The sequence below is a fragment of the Moschus berezovskii genome, chromosome 21, assembly GCF_049115385.1.
Source record: "Moschus berezovskii isolate FMDL1 chromosome 21, NW_MosBer_1.0, whole genome shotgun sequence".
NCBI classification, from domain to species: domain Eukaryota; kingdom Metazoa; phylum Chordata; class Mammalia; order Artiodactyla; family Moschidae; genus Moschus; species Moschus berezovskii.
Window position 1 is genome coordinate 38,872,765 of NC_142480.1, and position 16,778 is coordinate 38,889,542.

The following is a 16,778-nucleotide window of genomic DNA, read 5'->3' on the forward strand; positions in this document are numbered from 1 at the left end:
TAACTCAATGAAAAATAAAATTTTTTTTAAAGGCAAAGGAATGAAGGGAAAAGAAAAGAGAAAGGACCTAGTACCAAATTCTAAAGAACTCCAACAGGTAGAAGTTAAGTGAACAAGGAGTTCCCAGCAAAAAGACTGAGAAGAGGCAATCAGAAACCAAGGGAAAATGTTTTGGTGTTGCTGAGAAATCTAATAATTAGGTATGATAGAACCTGAAAAGGTACTTCTGGATTTACCGAAGTCCCTGTTGGAAATATCAGTCTGGGAGGAACAGTAACAGTTAATGCCAAACTAATGGGGCTGAAAAGTGAACAGGAAGGAAATGAAGAGAGTTGGTTACATACACACTGCTTATGGGAATGTTAATGGTACAGCCACTTGGGAAAAGTGTGGCACTTCATAAAAAGTTAAAAAGAGTTATTACCAAAGGATCCAGTGACTCCTCACATAGGTATATATGATACAGAAATGAAGATGTGCACACAGAAACCTGTCTGTGAAAGTTCATAGCATTATTCGTAACAGCCAAAAGGTGGAAACCAATGTCCATGGATAAATAAGATGGAACGAGCTACTGGTATATGCTGCAACATGGATGAACCTTGAAAATTTTTAAGTGACAGAAGCCAGTCACAAAAGCCTGTAATTTGTTTGCTTCCTTAAATGAAAATGTCCAGAATATGCAAATCCATAGAGATAAAAATTAGTAGTTGCTTGTGGGTGGAGGGATAGGAGAGAGGAATGAGAAGTGATTGCTAATGGGTACAGAGTTTCTTCTGGAAGGTGATGAAAGCATTTTGAAATTAATGGTAATGGTTACACAACTGAGTATACTAAACCATTGAACTGTACACTTTAACTGGGTGAGTTTTATCATATATGAATTGTATCACAATGAAGCTGTTAGGTTTAAAAATTTTTTTGACAAGAAACAAATAAGGAAGTAGCTAGGAAATATGGGATATAAAATATATGGAACAAAAACTGTTCAATAATCTGTCCAGAGTCACAGTGTTTATTTAAGCATTAGCCTGAGTCAGAGATCGCAAGCTGTTCTATCAGGCTTCACACTTTTTAGTTCTTCCCATGTCAGTCAATAATTCTTACTTTTAACTTAATAGTTGACTGTGAAGATCAAGTCATATTGATTTTGCCTCAAACTAGCCTTCATCCTTCATTCATCTTTCCATTCCCATCACTACTGTAACAACTCAGGTTGTTATCACTTTACCCTACAACAGTGGCATCAGCTCTTAACTAGCCTTGCCTTCTTCCAGACTTTGTGAATATAATTTGTCCTGCAGTTTTTTCTACTGTCACCAGATTTAGCTTTCTAAGACATTCTTTTCACTGTTATTTCCCTATTTCTGAACCAGTTAAAGAAAAATAAAATATCCATGGCTAATAGTTTGCTCACCAATCCATGCTCCTATATAATTACAAGCTATTGTCAACACAATTTCCTATAATTCTTCTATAGCAACTCCACCCCTCATGTGTTATAGCTCAAACTGTTCTGGTAAACTGAATACACCATGCTCTTTCCTAAATGTGTGATTGTGTTTACCTTTCATCTATGTAGACAATTTTCCTTCAACCTCCATAAGTTGACGAAATCCCACCCAATACTTCAAGACCTAGCTGAGATTCCACCTACTTGTCCAAGTCTTCCCAGATCACTATTGCCAGAGGCACTCTCCTTTTCCTTTAAGGTCAGAAAACTTAAGTCCATACGTAACACCGGACAAATCAACTGAATACTCAATACTTCTAATCTTTTATTAATGCTGCCTTTTGGTATAATGGAAAAAACATTTTATTAGAAGATATAAGGTTTATCTGGATAAGTCACAAACTGACTTATTATTCTAGTTATTTACTTGAATAATTGGAAAATAACCCCATTTGGCAAAAGTAATCAACGAAGAGAAACTATATAGCAGATTTTAAAACTGAAAATGGCATTATTTATAATTTAATTATCTCCACAAGGTGGTAAACTACTAAGACCATAAACTCTAGGGAATTTTTTCCACAACAGAATGTGAAAAAAATCTATGCTAGTGAAGTTTACATCAGATTTCAAAATAATTTTACAAAAATATTTTTTATACATTTATCCTGAATTTGCAAAAAGTTTCCAAATATTTTCCTTAATCATTTATAGCCACCCATATTGTTTTAGTCTAAATGAGACTATTACTATATCAAGCATAGAAATGATCAAAGGATTGGATATTTTTAGATTTTAATTACCATAATATGGTTGTTTCACAGAGTGGACTTGATCAGCTGAGCATATCACAATTCTCAAACTAGTTTAACTCCTCTTACTTTAAGGATCTACAGAACCTTTCACAACTAACCTAGGTACAAATTCTGATCTTTTCCCCATCATTCATATGACTTCTAATCACACACACAAAAAAAATACAAGTTTCAATAAAAAATGCCAGGCAAGTACCATTTGATTCTACCAAACTGAGACAAGCCCTTTAGAAAATCAATGACCAGCTCCATAGGCCCATGAGATTTCCTGTGATTATTCCTTGCATCATGGGCATGTGGGAATCACTCTCTAATCCTAACTTTCTCTAAACCCTCAATCACAACTTACATTTGAAAAACATTTGATTTTTTTAAGTGAAGTATATATAACTGAGTGAGTGAGTGAGTGAAGTCGCTCAGTCGTGTCCGACTCTTTGTGACCCCGTGGACTGTAGCCTACCAGGCTTCTCTGTCCATGGGATTCTCCAGGCAAGAATACTGGAGTGGATTACCATTTCCTTCTCCAATATATACCTAGGGGTCATTTAAAAACCCCTACAAACATAATGGTTTATACCAGTGATGCTTAAAGTATGGTTCCCAGCCTGGAACATCAGCTTCACCTGAGACTATCTTAGATATGGAAATTCTCAGGCCCCATAACAAGTCCTACTGAATAAGAAACTTTGAGGTAAAGTTTAGCATTCTAGGCCTCCTGGCATTTGACTAGCCCTCCAAATGATTCTGATGTATACTATCAAAGAAAATAATCACTTAAACTTACCCTCCTGAGAGAACAGGTAATACCACTCGAACAAATGGAGGATCAAATGGAAAGTTATCCTAAAAAACAAATAAGCAAGTTTAATTTTAATACTGTATTATTTAGAAGATTTTAAAATAATCTATAAAGAATGCATACATTTATTATCTAATGATGAATGAGGGTCATAAACGTAAAAATAGTCCCCCAGAATACAATGAAATGAAAACAGAAGCAAATAAAAATGAAGATCAGGCTCCTTGGAAGAAAAGTTATGACCAACCTAGACAGCATATTAAAAAGCAGAGACATTACTTTGCCAACAAAGGTCCGTCTGGTCAAAGCTATGGTTTTTCCAGTAGTCATGAATGGATGTGAGACTTGGACTATAAAGAAAGCTGAGCACCGAAGAACTGATGCTTTTGAACTGTGGTGTTGGAGAAGATTCTCGAGAGTCCCTTGGACTGCAAGGAGATCCAACCAGTCCATCCTAAAGGATATCAATCCTGAATATTCACTGGAAGGACTGATGCTGCAGCTGAAACTCCAATACTTTGGCCACCTGATGTGAAGAACTGACTCATTTGAAAAGATCCTGATGCTGGGAAAGAATGAAGGTGGGAGGAACAGGGGATGACAGAGGATGAGATGGTTGGATGGCATCACCAACTCAATGGACATGTGCTTGAGTAGACTCCAGGAGTTGGTGATGGACAGAGAGGCCTGGTGTGCTGCAGTTCATGGGGTCGCAGAGTCAGATACAACTGAGTGAATGAACTGAACTGATTCCATCTGCAGCCCAGAGATTGTCATACTGTGTGAAGCAAGTCAGACACAGAAAATCAAACATTATATGATATCACTTATATCTGAAATCTAAACAAAAAGGGAGGGTACAAATGAACTTATTTAAAAAACAGAAGCAGAATTACAAACATAGAAAATAAACTTATGATTACCTGGGGATGGGGGGAGAGAGAGGAGGGATAAATTGGGAAATTGGGACTGACACATACATAGTACTACATATAAAATGAAAGTGAAGTTGCTCAGTCATGTCCGACTCTTTGTGACCCCGTGGACTGTAGCCTACCATGCTCCTCCGTCCATGGGAATCTCCAGGCAAGAGTACTGGAGTGGGTTGCCATTTCCTTCTCCAGGGGATCTTCCCAACCCAGGGATTGAACCCGGGTCTCCCGCATTGCAGGTAGACACTTTAACCTCTGAGCCACCAGGGGAAGTCTGGTGAATATATAAAATAGAGAGCTAATAAGAACCTGCTGTACAGCACAAGGAACTCTACTCAATACTCTGTAACAACTTATATCAGAAAAGAATCTTAAAAAAAGAGTGGATATATGTATATGTAAAACTGATTCACTTTGCTGTACACCTGACATTGATAAAACATTGTAAATCAACTATACTCCAATAAAAAAAAAATTTTTAAGAAAAAAAAAAAATGAAGATCAGGCCCAAATAGAACAGTATATTTGCAAAATTATGAAATACAGAAAGAGGTTCCCACTTCCAAGAGAACTATAAAAAGGGACCATTCCAATAATGATGGACTAGGTAATTTGGATCAATCCTCTGGCTATGAACTAGAAAAGGTAGACAAATGTATAACTACAGAGCTAAGATCAGGAAAAGGGAACCTCAGAGTGCAGCCTTTTTTTTCCCTCTTTGGATTTTCTTTCAATTGGAGGAGAGGAAGATAAGAGGTTAGGAAGCTGAGAAAAACAAGGCTCCTTACAAGTCGCTATAGCACACGTTAGCTTGGGACCCTGAAGGACAAACCTCAAACTACACAGGCAGAGAACAAAGCCCACCTTTATATCATCTCACTGCCAATTTGGACTCGGGGATCCTGGGTTACAATGCCCAAGTACCTGACGGGCAGACATACATCTTCTGTGTAGAGGACTAGCATCCAAGGCTTCAAATTAGCTCTCTAATCATGCATATATAACATCTATCACCAAAAATAACCAGTCATATGAGACTGAAAGATAGCATTATCAGAAAATGACAGACAGAACTATAAGGAGTCAAGATGAGCATTATCTGACACAGATTTTAAAATAACTAAGCTGAATATTCAATATCAGTAATCCAAGGCTATGCCCCGACCAGTAACGCTGAAGAAGCTGAAGTTGTATGGGTCCATGAAGACCTACAAGACCTTTTAGAACTAATACCCCAAAAAGATGTCATTTTCATTATAAGGGACTGGAATAAATAGGAAGTCAAGAAACACCTGGAGTAACTGGCAAATTTGGCCTTGGAGTACAGAATGAAGCAAGGCAAAGGCTCATAGAGTTTTGCCAAGAGAACGCACTGATCATAAAAAACACCCTCTTCAAATAGCACAAGAGAAGACTCTACACATGGACATCACCAGATGATCAACACTGAAATCAGATTGATTATATTCTTTGCAGTCAAAGATGGAGAAACTCTTATACAGTTAGCAAAAACAAGACCAGGAGCTGACTGTGGCTCAGATCATGAACTCCTTATTGCCAAATTCAGATTTAAATTAAAGAAAGTAGGGAAAACTACTGGACCATTCAGGTATGACCTAAATCAAGTCCCTTATGATTATACAGTGGATTTAAGATTTAAGGGACTAGATCTGATGGACGGTGCCTGATGAACTATGGATGGAGGTTCATGACATTGTACAAGAGACAGGGATCAAGACCATACCCAAGAAATGCAAAAAAAAGCAAAATGGCTGTCTGAGGAGGCCTTACAAATAGATGAGAAAAGAAGAGAAGCAAAAAACAAAGGAGAAAAGGAAAGATATACCCTTTTGAAAGAAGAATTCCAAACAATAGCAAGGAGGGATAAGAAAGTCTTCCTCAGTGATCAGTGCAAAGAAATAGAGGAAAACAATAGAATGGGAAAGACTAGAGATCTCTTCAAGAAAATCAGAGATAACAAGGGAACATCTCATGCAAAGATGAGCTCGAAAAAGGACAGAAATGGTATGGACCTAACAGAAGCAGAAGATATTAAGAAGAGGTGGCAAGAATACACAGAAGAACTGTACAAAAAAGATCTTCACGACCCAGATAATCACGATGGTGTGACAACCAACCTAGAGTCAGACATTCTGGAATGTGAAGTCAAGTGGGTCTTAGGAAGCATCACTATGAACAAAGCTAGTGGAGGTGATGGAATTCCAGTTGAGCTATTTCAAATCCTGAAAGATGATGCTGTGAAAGTGCTACACTCAATAATATGCCAGCAAATTTGGAAAACTCAGCAGTTTTCCACAGGACTGGAAAAGGTCAGTTTTCACTCCAATCCCAAAGAAAGGCAATGCCAAAGAATGCTCAAACTACCACACAATTGCATTCAATGCACACGCCAGTAAAGTAATGCTCAAAATTCTCCAAGCCAGGCTTCAACAGTACGTGAACCGTGAACTTCCAGATGTTCAAGCAGGTTTTAGAAAAGGCAGAGGAACCAGAGATCAAATATCCAACATCTGTTGAATCATCAAAAAAGAAAGAGAGTTCCAGAAAAACACCTACTCCTGCTTTATTGACTACACCAAAGCCTTTGACTGTGTGGATCACAACAAACTGTAGAAAATTCTGAAAGAGATGGGAATACCACACCACCTGACCTGCCTCTTGAGAAATTTGTATGAAGATCAGGAAGCAAAAGTTAGAACTGGACATGGAACAACAAACTGGTTCCAAATAGGAAAAGGAGTTAGTCAAGGCTGTATATTGTCACCCTGCTTATTTAACTTATATGCAGAGTACATCATGAGGAACACTGGGCTAGAAGAAGCACAAGCTGGAATCAAGATTGCCGGGAGAAATATCAATAACCTCAGATATGCAGATGATACCACCCTTATGGCAGAAAGTGAAGAAGAACTAAAGAGCCTCGTGATGAAAGTAAAAGAGGAGAGAAAGAAAAAGCTGGCTTAAAGCTCAACATTCAGAAAACGAAGATCATGGCATCCAGTCCCATCACTTCATGGCAAATAGATGGGGAAACAGTGGAAACAGTGACAGACTTTATTTTCCGGAGCTGCAAAATCACTGCGGATGGTGACTGCAGCCATGTAATTAAAAGACGCTTACTCTTTGGAAGAAAAGTTATGACCAACCTAGACAGCATATTAAAAAGCAGAGACATTACTTTGCCAACAAAGGTTCGTCTAGTCAAAGCTATGGTTTTTCCAATAGTCACGTATGGATGTGAGAGTTGGACTATAAAGAAAGCTGAGCGCTGAAGAATTGATGCTTTTGAACTGTGGTGTTGGGGAAGACTCTTAAGAGTCCCTTGGACTGCAAGGAGATCCGACCAGTCCATCCTAAAGGAGATCAGTCCTGAGTGTTCACTGGAAGGACTGATGTTGAAGCTGAAACTCCAATACCTTGGCCACCTGATGCAAAGAACTGATTCATTTGAAAAGACCCTGATGCTGGAAAAGATTGAAGGTGGCAGGAGAAGGGGACGACAGAGGATGAGATGGTTGGATGGCATCACCGACTCAATGGACATGAGTTTGGGTGGACTCTGGGAGTTGGTGATGGACAGGGAGGACTGTTGTGCTACAGTCCATGGGGTTGCAAAGAGTCGGACATGACTCATCAACTGAACTGAAGTCAAATATGTGCACAAAAAGACAAGACTGAAAACCCTAGCAGAAAACTAAAATTATAAAAATGAACTATATAGAAATTCTGAAGCTTAGAAATAAATATCAAATTAAGAACTTGATGGATGAGTTTAACTCGTGGAGACTTGGAGGAGAAATTTAGTATACTGGAAAAATAAGTCAAAAGCGTCCCAAATGATGCCAAGAGAGTGAAAAAAGTGGAAAATACAGATAATAAGCAAGAGGTAGGAAAATGAATTGAAAAGGCTAATCATATACGTAGAGTCCTAGAAGAAGAGAGAATGGGATAGAAGTAATATTTGAAGAGATAATGTCTGAGAATTTTCCAAAAATGATTAAAGATTTCATAAGATTTATCCACTGTAAATACTTCAAGAGAAACAATGGAAGCTATAATAGAGGAATGACATTTTTGAGGTAATGAAGGAAAGGAATTTCCAACCTAAAAATCTATACCAAATGAAAATACTTTCCAAAAATGAAGTCCAAATAAAGATATTTTCCTATAAGCAGACCCACACTAAAGGAAACAAAAATGGATATTCTTTAAGCAAGAGGAAGGTCCTAGATGGAAACATGGAGAATAAAGACCATGAAGAGAGCTAATACATACACAGGCCCAAATGAATACTGATGAGATATGTAATAGTGATGTGTAAGCGTTTAGATAAACACAGAACTAAAAGGAATGACAGCAAGAGCACAGAGTACATGTTCTAAGATCTCTGTGTTGACAAGGAAAAAGAAAAACTAACAAATTTACATTACACATTGACAAGCTACGGATACGCATTGTAAGGCAGTGAAGAAGAGCAAAGGAATGGTGAGCACCATGCTAACAGAGACGGGGAAACCAAAGCAGTTCCTTAAAAATCTGAAAGAAATGAGAAAAAAGAGATGGTTCAAGGACAAATAGGATGAGACACTAGATTGAAACCCAAATAGCAATAAAAACATTAAATGTCAATAGATGATCGCTTTGGCAAACATCAGAATTCTCAGGCTGCACAATTCTTTCAAATTTTTAGTCCTGGAAACTGAAGTTTCCAGAACAAAACTTTTTCTCTCAGTGAACTTAGTAAAGACTGTAGCTGAGGTAGCCTCAGAGTGTCAGAGGTCTTGGTCTCTGACAGAGTGTCAGTGTCAGATGAGTCCAAAAAAGGTCCCATCCACTACAATAGAGGAACAAGGTAACAGCATACTGCCTCCCATGAAGATATGTCAGGAAGTCTAAGAGAAATTACCACCGATTTCTATGTTCAAATAAAAAAGAATTAGTCAACAACTAACGCCCCTTAAATCAAAAATCAATCTGCAGGTAAAGGAGCTAAACAAACATTTGTTTCATCCAGTTATTTCTAAGAACACAAAAATACAATGTTTACTTCTAAGAAACAGAAAAATAAGTGTTTATTTCTAAGAATACTAAAATACAGTGTTTAACTCCCTACCTCTACCCATCCTCAAGCAAGACTCTGAGGAACATATAAACTATGAAAATTAAATCCTAATAGGAGAGGGAGATAAAAAACATACTTCTGATGGCTAAAACAGGTAATATTAGCTATCTATTGTAAGGCAGAAAAAGAAGAAATCTATCCACACAAGAAACCAACTTAATGACAGTTATTATAATCTATTTCCAAATAAGTAGCTCACCTTTTACCTACAATAAAGAAAGGCATAGATGCAAAGTTTGGTAAAAGCACAACTTGATTTAATTTCCTGTATTTTAGATTGTTGAATGTGTGATTCCATATGAATGACTACAAACCTCTCTGAATTGATTATGTGACAGTGAGGCTTCCCTTCACTTTAAGTAATGCCTCAGATTAACTACTCTATCAAAACCTAGGGATTCTATTCCACAAACTCTGTGCCTTGGAACTCAGTAACCAAAATTTTACAGAAATAAGCTGTCGGGGTGGGAGAGAGTAGGTACAGGCACTGGGGGCAAGAGAAGAAGCTTTCTGTTAAAATAGATAATGAGAGGGAATTCCCAGGCAGTCCAGCAGTTAGGACTCCACACTTTCACTGCCAGGTTCAATCCCTGGCGGGGGAACTAAAATCCTGCAAGCCATGCCATGTATCTAAAACAAAAACAAAAATATAGATATGCGAGTTACTGTGGTAAATCAACTTAGAAACTAAGAGGATCAGAGTTTACAGCAACCTCACACAGTTATCTGATTTCCAAATAAACTATCTAGGCCTTCCAAGCTATTCTTAAGGATGAGGAACATTCTATTTTTGAATGACTACATCATCAGATGGCTCTAAATAGTTACAAATCACTTCCTTATATTGAGTTGAAAACCATCTCTTTACAGTCTGACTTACTAATTTAATTGCCATGCCTTGTGTTCATCAAAAACAAAATCAAACTAATACTTCTACATACCCAGTCCTTCAAATAGCTGAAGACGAGCTATCACAACCCCCCATGCTCTCCTCTACAAATCTACAATCCCACCATCTTAGGACATGGTATGGAATCTCTGATCCTTGCTCCTAGTCTCTAGATGAACCCAGATTTGTCTAAACAAACTCTTTAAAGTACTACCTCAGAATCCAACTCCATAATTCACACATGGCCTGAAAAGCCAGACCACCACTTCCTAACCAAGCTGCTGACAAATCTAATACAGCCCAACCCTCCTGCCCCTTTCCCCTTCCCAACCTGGTGTCACACTGTATTTCAAGTTTCATTTTCTTATTCTTCAGGACCCTCAAGGTGTCACCATGGACATTCAAGGCCTCAAATACTATTCACGCTCCTGCTGTGAATCCTTCTGAGTCATACCTGCTATCCTCCAAAATCTATGAATTGAGATACTTATAACTTGGCAACTGAGTTTAAGGTCCTCTTCACAAGGTCGGTTAGCTCAGGGCAATCTTAACCTTACCAGGCCTAGCTAAGGCCCTTCTTTCTGGTATCAGAAACCATGGTCCAGAAACACAAGTCCAACAGAATCTCAGCCATTTATTTACCTCCCAGATTGTCCTCTCTGAAGCTCTACCTAGAGCAAGAAAATATAGTGAAAACACTATCTTCAGTCACAAGTCTCAAACAGTTTCCTGGTCAAGATTTCATATTCCTTTAAAAATATGTCTGAAAGGAGAATGTGGGAGGGGAGTGGCCCGCATTGGGCTTCAAAGATATTGATTCGGTTCTATTTCTTAAGCTTGGTGTTGGGCATACGGTTTAATTATTTAGATTTCAAGTTAAAAATAATTTACATAGGGGAATTCCCTGGCAGTCCAGTGGTTGGGACTTCATGCTTTCACTGTCAAGGGCCAGGGTTTAAATCCTGGTCAGGGAAGTAGGATCCCACAAGCCACACACTGTGGCCAAAAATAAATAAAATAAAAATTTGCATTTTTAAAAAAGATACATTCCTAGGTTCTTTGCACCACATGAATCAGTAAATATATGCCAGATTCACTCTCTAGGAAGGTAACCCAGCTGATAGCCTCAATAATTTCTACAATAACAAAGCTGTGGGAAAATAGTGACATTTGACATTTGGGTTATTTGAAGAAAGTTCAATCATAAATGAGGATATAAGCCCAAACAAGACTATACACACACAAACAGTAAGTAAGCAGCTTTCAGAAAATTACTCCTTTACGCAAGTGTAAAAGTATCCTTTCATGTCTTTTCTTCCTTCAAAACATCTCATATTCATCTAATGGTAGTGAAAGTCACTCAGTCATGTCCAGCTCTTTGCAACCCTGTGGACTGTACAGTCCATGGAATTCTCCAGACCAGAATACTGGAGTGGGTAGCCTTTCCCTCCTCCAGGAGATCTTCCCAACCCAGGGATCAAACCCAGGTGTCCCACATTGCAGGCGGATTCTTTACCAGCTGAGCCACCAGGGAAGCCCATATTCATCCACTTTCACCTATTCCTACCACTACCAGTCTTCATTACTCTTTCACCCAGATTAAAATCAATGCTCCCAGCTTGTCTCCCAGAAGTCTACTCTATCTTATCCAAACCCACTCTGATGTTGATGGCATACTATTTTTTAAAAATAAAATAAAAAGCCTAACAGATCAATCATACCCCTGTCTAAAAACCCCTGCTAGCTTTTTACTACATAAAGGTAAGCTCCCAGACTCTCCATCATGATCTCTAAAGCCCTACAGTTTTCATCAGATTTCCTACAGATTTCTCTCCAGAAAGATGACAGGTCCTTAAAGAACAGGGATTACATTTTAGATGTCTCACGTCCTCAAGCCTTCTATAGCAGGGGTCCCCAGCCTCCCAGATCTAATGCCTGATGATCTGAGGTGGAGCTGATGTAATAATAATAAATAACACAATAAATCACAAAACACACTTAAATAAAACACAAAAACACACTTAAATCATCCCCAAACCACCTCCCGAGCCAGTCTGTGGCAAAATTGTCTTCTATGAAACCCATCCCTGGTGCCAAAAAGTTGAGGACTGCTGTTCATTCTATCACACTAAAATGCACTGAAGTCTAACTGAAATATAAAAAAAAAATGTTTATCTGCAAGACAGCTGTTACACAATTTCTCAATTTCAGAGAACAAGTAAAAAGCCAGCTCCAAATAATTAAAACATAATCCCTTAGAAATGCTTCACAGTGTTTTTAAACAAAGGCTTAAAACCACTATACTTATCCAGAGTCCATAGTAAATCAATACATTTTATCTAGATTCCATTGCCAATTCTTCTTTAACTTTTGTTTTTTAGCAACTTGAAAAAAAAAGTTGTTAAATACAACACATAAATTTAGAAAAGTGTATAGGTATACTGTTACACATTAGCATGAAACTGTATCCACATAACCACCACCCTGGTCAAGAAACAGACTATAGCCAGTATCCAAGAAGCCCCCAGATGTCCCTTTCAGCTCACAACTCCCTCCCTCTTACCTAGATGTACCTGCTATCTTAACTGTATGGTTCTCGCATCTTCATTTCCAAGTATGAATCCATTAATGTTTCTCAGCCTTCTTTTCATTTCTGTCCCACTAACAAGCCTTTTTAGAGTATTTTTTTTCCTAATTCTTCCCTGTCCTGCTCCCTCACCAAATTTTAATACTTCAGACACAGTGTGTATGTATATACATACTATGGCCCCTTGAACAGCTACAGACCATCTTAACATCTAAGCCTTTTTCACTCCAAGGACCAATTTTCACTGCATTGGGTGTGGGGAGGGGAGCGGGGAACGGGAGAAAGACCTGCCTCCAATGAGAATGCATGCCCTAAACAGTTTAGTTTCACCTATTTTTGAGCTCTATATAAATGAAACTGTACAAAACATGTTTCTGGATCTGCTTTCTGCTCAAACTGTGTTTAAGATTCATCTATCTTGTTGTACACAGCTCTATTCCATCTTATGAATACCACAGTTCTCAATTTTACTGGGAGACATTTAGGTTATTTTTATTTGAGCCTATTATAAACAATGCTGCTTTGAACATTCTTGTTTTGGTCTCCTGGCACATCTAAGTACTCATTTCTTACAGATTGTGTATCTAGAAGGAGAATTCCTGGACCATAGGGTACAAGTATCTTCTACTTTGCCAAGTTATACCAAATAGTTTTCCAAAGCAATTGTACAAATATATGTTGCATTAGAAGCATATGTGGTCCCCTTACAATTTTTCTTACCTTAAAAGAGAAGTTAAGCAAAATATATTCTATGCCTTCTTTTTCTTTTAAAATCTGAAGATCACTGTGCAAAGGACTATCAGGATCCACCCTAAGAATTACAAAACAAAAAAACAGTTCAAATAAAATGGTCAGATGTTTTTTCCCTCACTAACTTCAAAAATGAGCCATTCCAAAAGCTAAAAACAGAGCCCCTAGGGTAAGTTCCAAACAGAGAAAGTCTAAAGTTGTTCTACGGTCCCTAGAAAAACAAATTACTATAGTTTCCAATTCCTTGAGATTAAATGTCCAAAGAAGAGATCACAGTATTCTAAACCTATTCTCTCAAGTGGCATGCAAAGTTAGCAGTTATCCTAAAGGAAAGGGTCATATGTACATAGTCTTCTCAAGAACTCAAAAATTTAATCTGCTTCTCTTAAACTATATTATTAGACAAAGGGTTCAATGAGAGAAATTTACCAAGGACAAGTGAAATCACTAACGAAACCTAAATTTGTCTACAACTATTTATATAAAGATCTCCTCAAATTTCTTACTTTGAGTACACAATGGCCACTAACTCATCAAGTTATTTATACACTTTTATTTGTATAGTTCCTAATTGTTTCACTAACTCCATGAAATACTTTCTCTTCTCCCACAGCTGCCCCTTCTTTTTCTCCTCCTGTTTTCTCACTTTACTTATTAAGCCCAAGAAACAGCTCATTTCAACAACCTAAGAACTACTTCTATACAAACAGAATCTTTACTAAGTAAAAGCCATAGTAAATAGGTACCAAATTAAGCAGGGAGGAAAACTCATTGTGATAGTCTACCATTAAAAAGAGTGGGTTAGCATAAAAAAGCACTTACTTCTGCAGTTTAACATGCCAGTCATATAAACTGTCATTTATGAGTTCCACTGAATAAATCCCTGTAATGATATAGGGCATGTTAGTTACTCTTCACTTATCTATAACTGTTGCACTTGATCTTATAACTATTGTCTGCTGTAAATGTACACACTATATAGCCAACAAAAGCAAGAAATTTTGCTATTAAAACATAACAGCTAAGTTGTAATGTAATAATTCTTGTGCTGGAGCAGAGTATCTTATGCCCTAAATAGATAGATAACTAAAGTCATCATGAAGAAGACTGTGGGGTTGAGAAACTGTTTACCATTCACTGCAAAAGGAAAAAAAAGATTATGCAAAATCACACGTGCTTAAGACTTTTCTCCTATGCATATACAAACATTTCTATTAAAATGGAATCCCTCTACATACAGTTTTATTATCTTTCAGGGGGCATTTTTCCAGCTTAGTATACTTCGGCCACCTCATGTGACGAGTTGACTCACTGGAAAAGAGTCTGATGCTATGAGGGATTGGGGGTGGGAGGAGACGGGGACGACAGAGAATGAGATGGCTGGATGGCATCACCAAGCTGATGGACATTGAGTTTGAGTGAACTCTGGGAGTTGGTTATGGACAGGGAGGCCTGGCGTGCTGTGATTCATGGGGTCGCAAAGAGTCGGACACGACTGAGCGACTGAACTGAACTGATACAGAAATTTATTGTCAATTTTTAAAATAATTCTACAGTAATTTACTTTATGGATAAGCCATGATTTAATTAAGCTCACCATATATCTGGTTATTAATCTAATTTTTTGCTACTACAAAATAATGCCGTAACAAGTGATGATTTAACATTTTGGTATAAATAGTATTCAAATATTTAACTTTATTAGGTTTCTACACACAAACTTTCAGACTTCTTATAAGAACTATTAGGACACCAGAACTTGTAATAATCTCAGAAACAAGTTTGACTTGTTTTATCTTGTTCTATAAAGGGGAGAGGCTGATTGTTTGTTTTTAAGTAAGTTCTAATGATTTAGATTTGAACACTCTGAAAAATTCTGAATGAATTTTAATGCTACTTTTTTCAAAGGAAATAAAGTTTGGCTCTTTACCTTATTCAATACTGTTAGACTCTCTGCAATAGTATGAGGGAATTTTATGTCAGTTATGGAGGTTCCACAATATTTAAGTCTTACTGGATAAGAAAGAACTCTTAAGTCAAACTATAAATTAAAAAAGAAAAACTTTTAACTCTCTCTATAACAGTTGATTATGTTTATGAGTTTGTCGTTTCAAAAAAAGGGATAAAAAACATAAATTTTTGGCAATAGTTCTTTGTACAAGAAAACATATTCATCTTATTTACTTTCTAAAGCAGATATTTCTTGTACCTTTCCCAGAAGATAAAAATCCTATGAATTAATCCCTATCTACAAGAAGACAAAAAATGTGTCCATAAAAACAATTTCTAAAAATCCAAACAATAAGTGACCTCATCCTATTTTATCCCCCACATCTTTTGGTTAATTAAATTTGTATTTGCATTTCATATTCCTAAAATAAAGTTAATAAACATTTCTGTCTCTGTCCAGTTATACTATGAGAAATGAAGTTACATTATATCTGAAAACTTTAGGCATAAGGACAAGCAGAGATCCAGAGGTCCTTACCTGTTTTATAACTCTGTGATCTGTATATGTCCCTGAGCTCTTTCATAAGTCTATCTGAAGCTTGTACAGACCCAGACACTGCACCCTGAAACATAAAACTTGCTGTTTACCAGAATTTATTGATTCAAATAACTAAAGATTTAAGGTATCTGAACCTGAAATAAATGTTTACAATGAGACTGTAAAAATGGATCACCACTTAGCATTTTAAGAAGTCAAAAAAATTAAATCAATGATCATAAAGTTGAAACAGGAATACAAATTTGGAACAGGTCTGATTCATTTACTATTTGTCATTTGAAAAAAAAGAAAGACTAGTTTATGTCCAGATCACCTTGACCACTTCAACAGCCTACAACTAATAAGTGTCTATTTCAAATTCATCATTTTTTTAAAATTTATTTTCTTTTTTGTGGTTTTACTTGGGGTGGGAAGTTTCATATTCACAGCAAAATTAAGAGGACAGTACAGAGATTTCCTATATTACTGCCCCTCACAATCAATAGTCTCCCTCATTATCAGCATCCTTCAGGGGCATAGTTCTTACAACTTATAAACCTATTTGGACACATCATTACACCATCTTTATGGTTCACTTTCGGTGCTGTAGGTTCTATGGATCTGGACAAACGTATAAGGACACGCATCCACACGTTACAGTAACATACAAATTACTGTCATTGCCCAAAAAAGTCCTCGGCGCTTCACCTATTAATCCCACCCACCCCCCAATCCCTGGCAACCACGGATCTTTTTACTGTCTCCATAGTTTTGCCTTTTCCAGAATGCCATATAATTGAAACACAGTCTGCAACCTTTTTAGATTGGCTTCTTTCACCTGTAACATGGATTGAAGGTTCCTCCAGGACCATGTCCTATCTTGACAACTCATTACTTTTTTTCTATCAGGGATTAATATTCC

The 16,778-nt window shown here is 37.3% G+C and overlaps 1 protein-coding gene across 2 annotated transcripts in view; it reads right to left on the minus strand.

Moving 5' to 3' along the window:
* Window positions 1-16,778, minus strand: part of UBE2Q2 (ubiquitin conjugating enzyme E2 Q2) — a 65,390-nt gene that overhangs the window by 16,768 nt on the left and 31,844 nt on the right. For both annotated transcript variants that reach the window (XM_055418045.2, XM_055418044.2), the window contains 4 exons: window positions 15,857-15,941; window positions 14,191-14,251; window positions 13,339-13,429; window positions 3,053-3,111 (listed from right to left, as the gene is read on the minus strand). In XM_055418045.2, coding sequence (XP_055274020.2) covers window positions 3,053-3,111; window positions 13,339-13,429; window positions 14,191-14,251; window positions 15,857-15,941 — 296 coding nt within the window. The remainder of the gene's footprint in view (window positions 1-3,052; window positions 3,112-13,338; window positions 13,430-14,190; window positions 14,252-15,856; window positions 15,942-16,778) is intronic.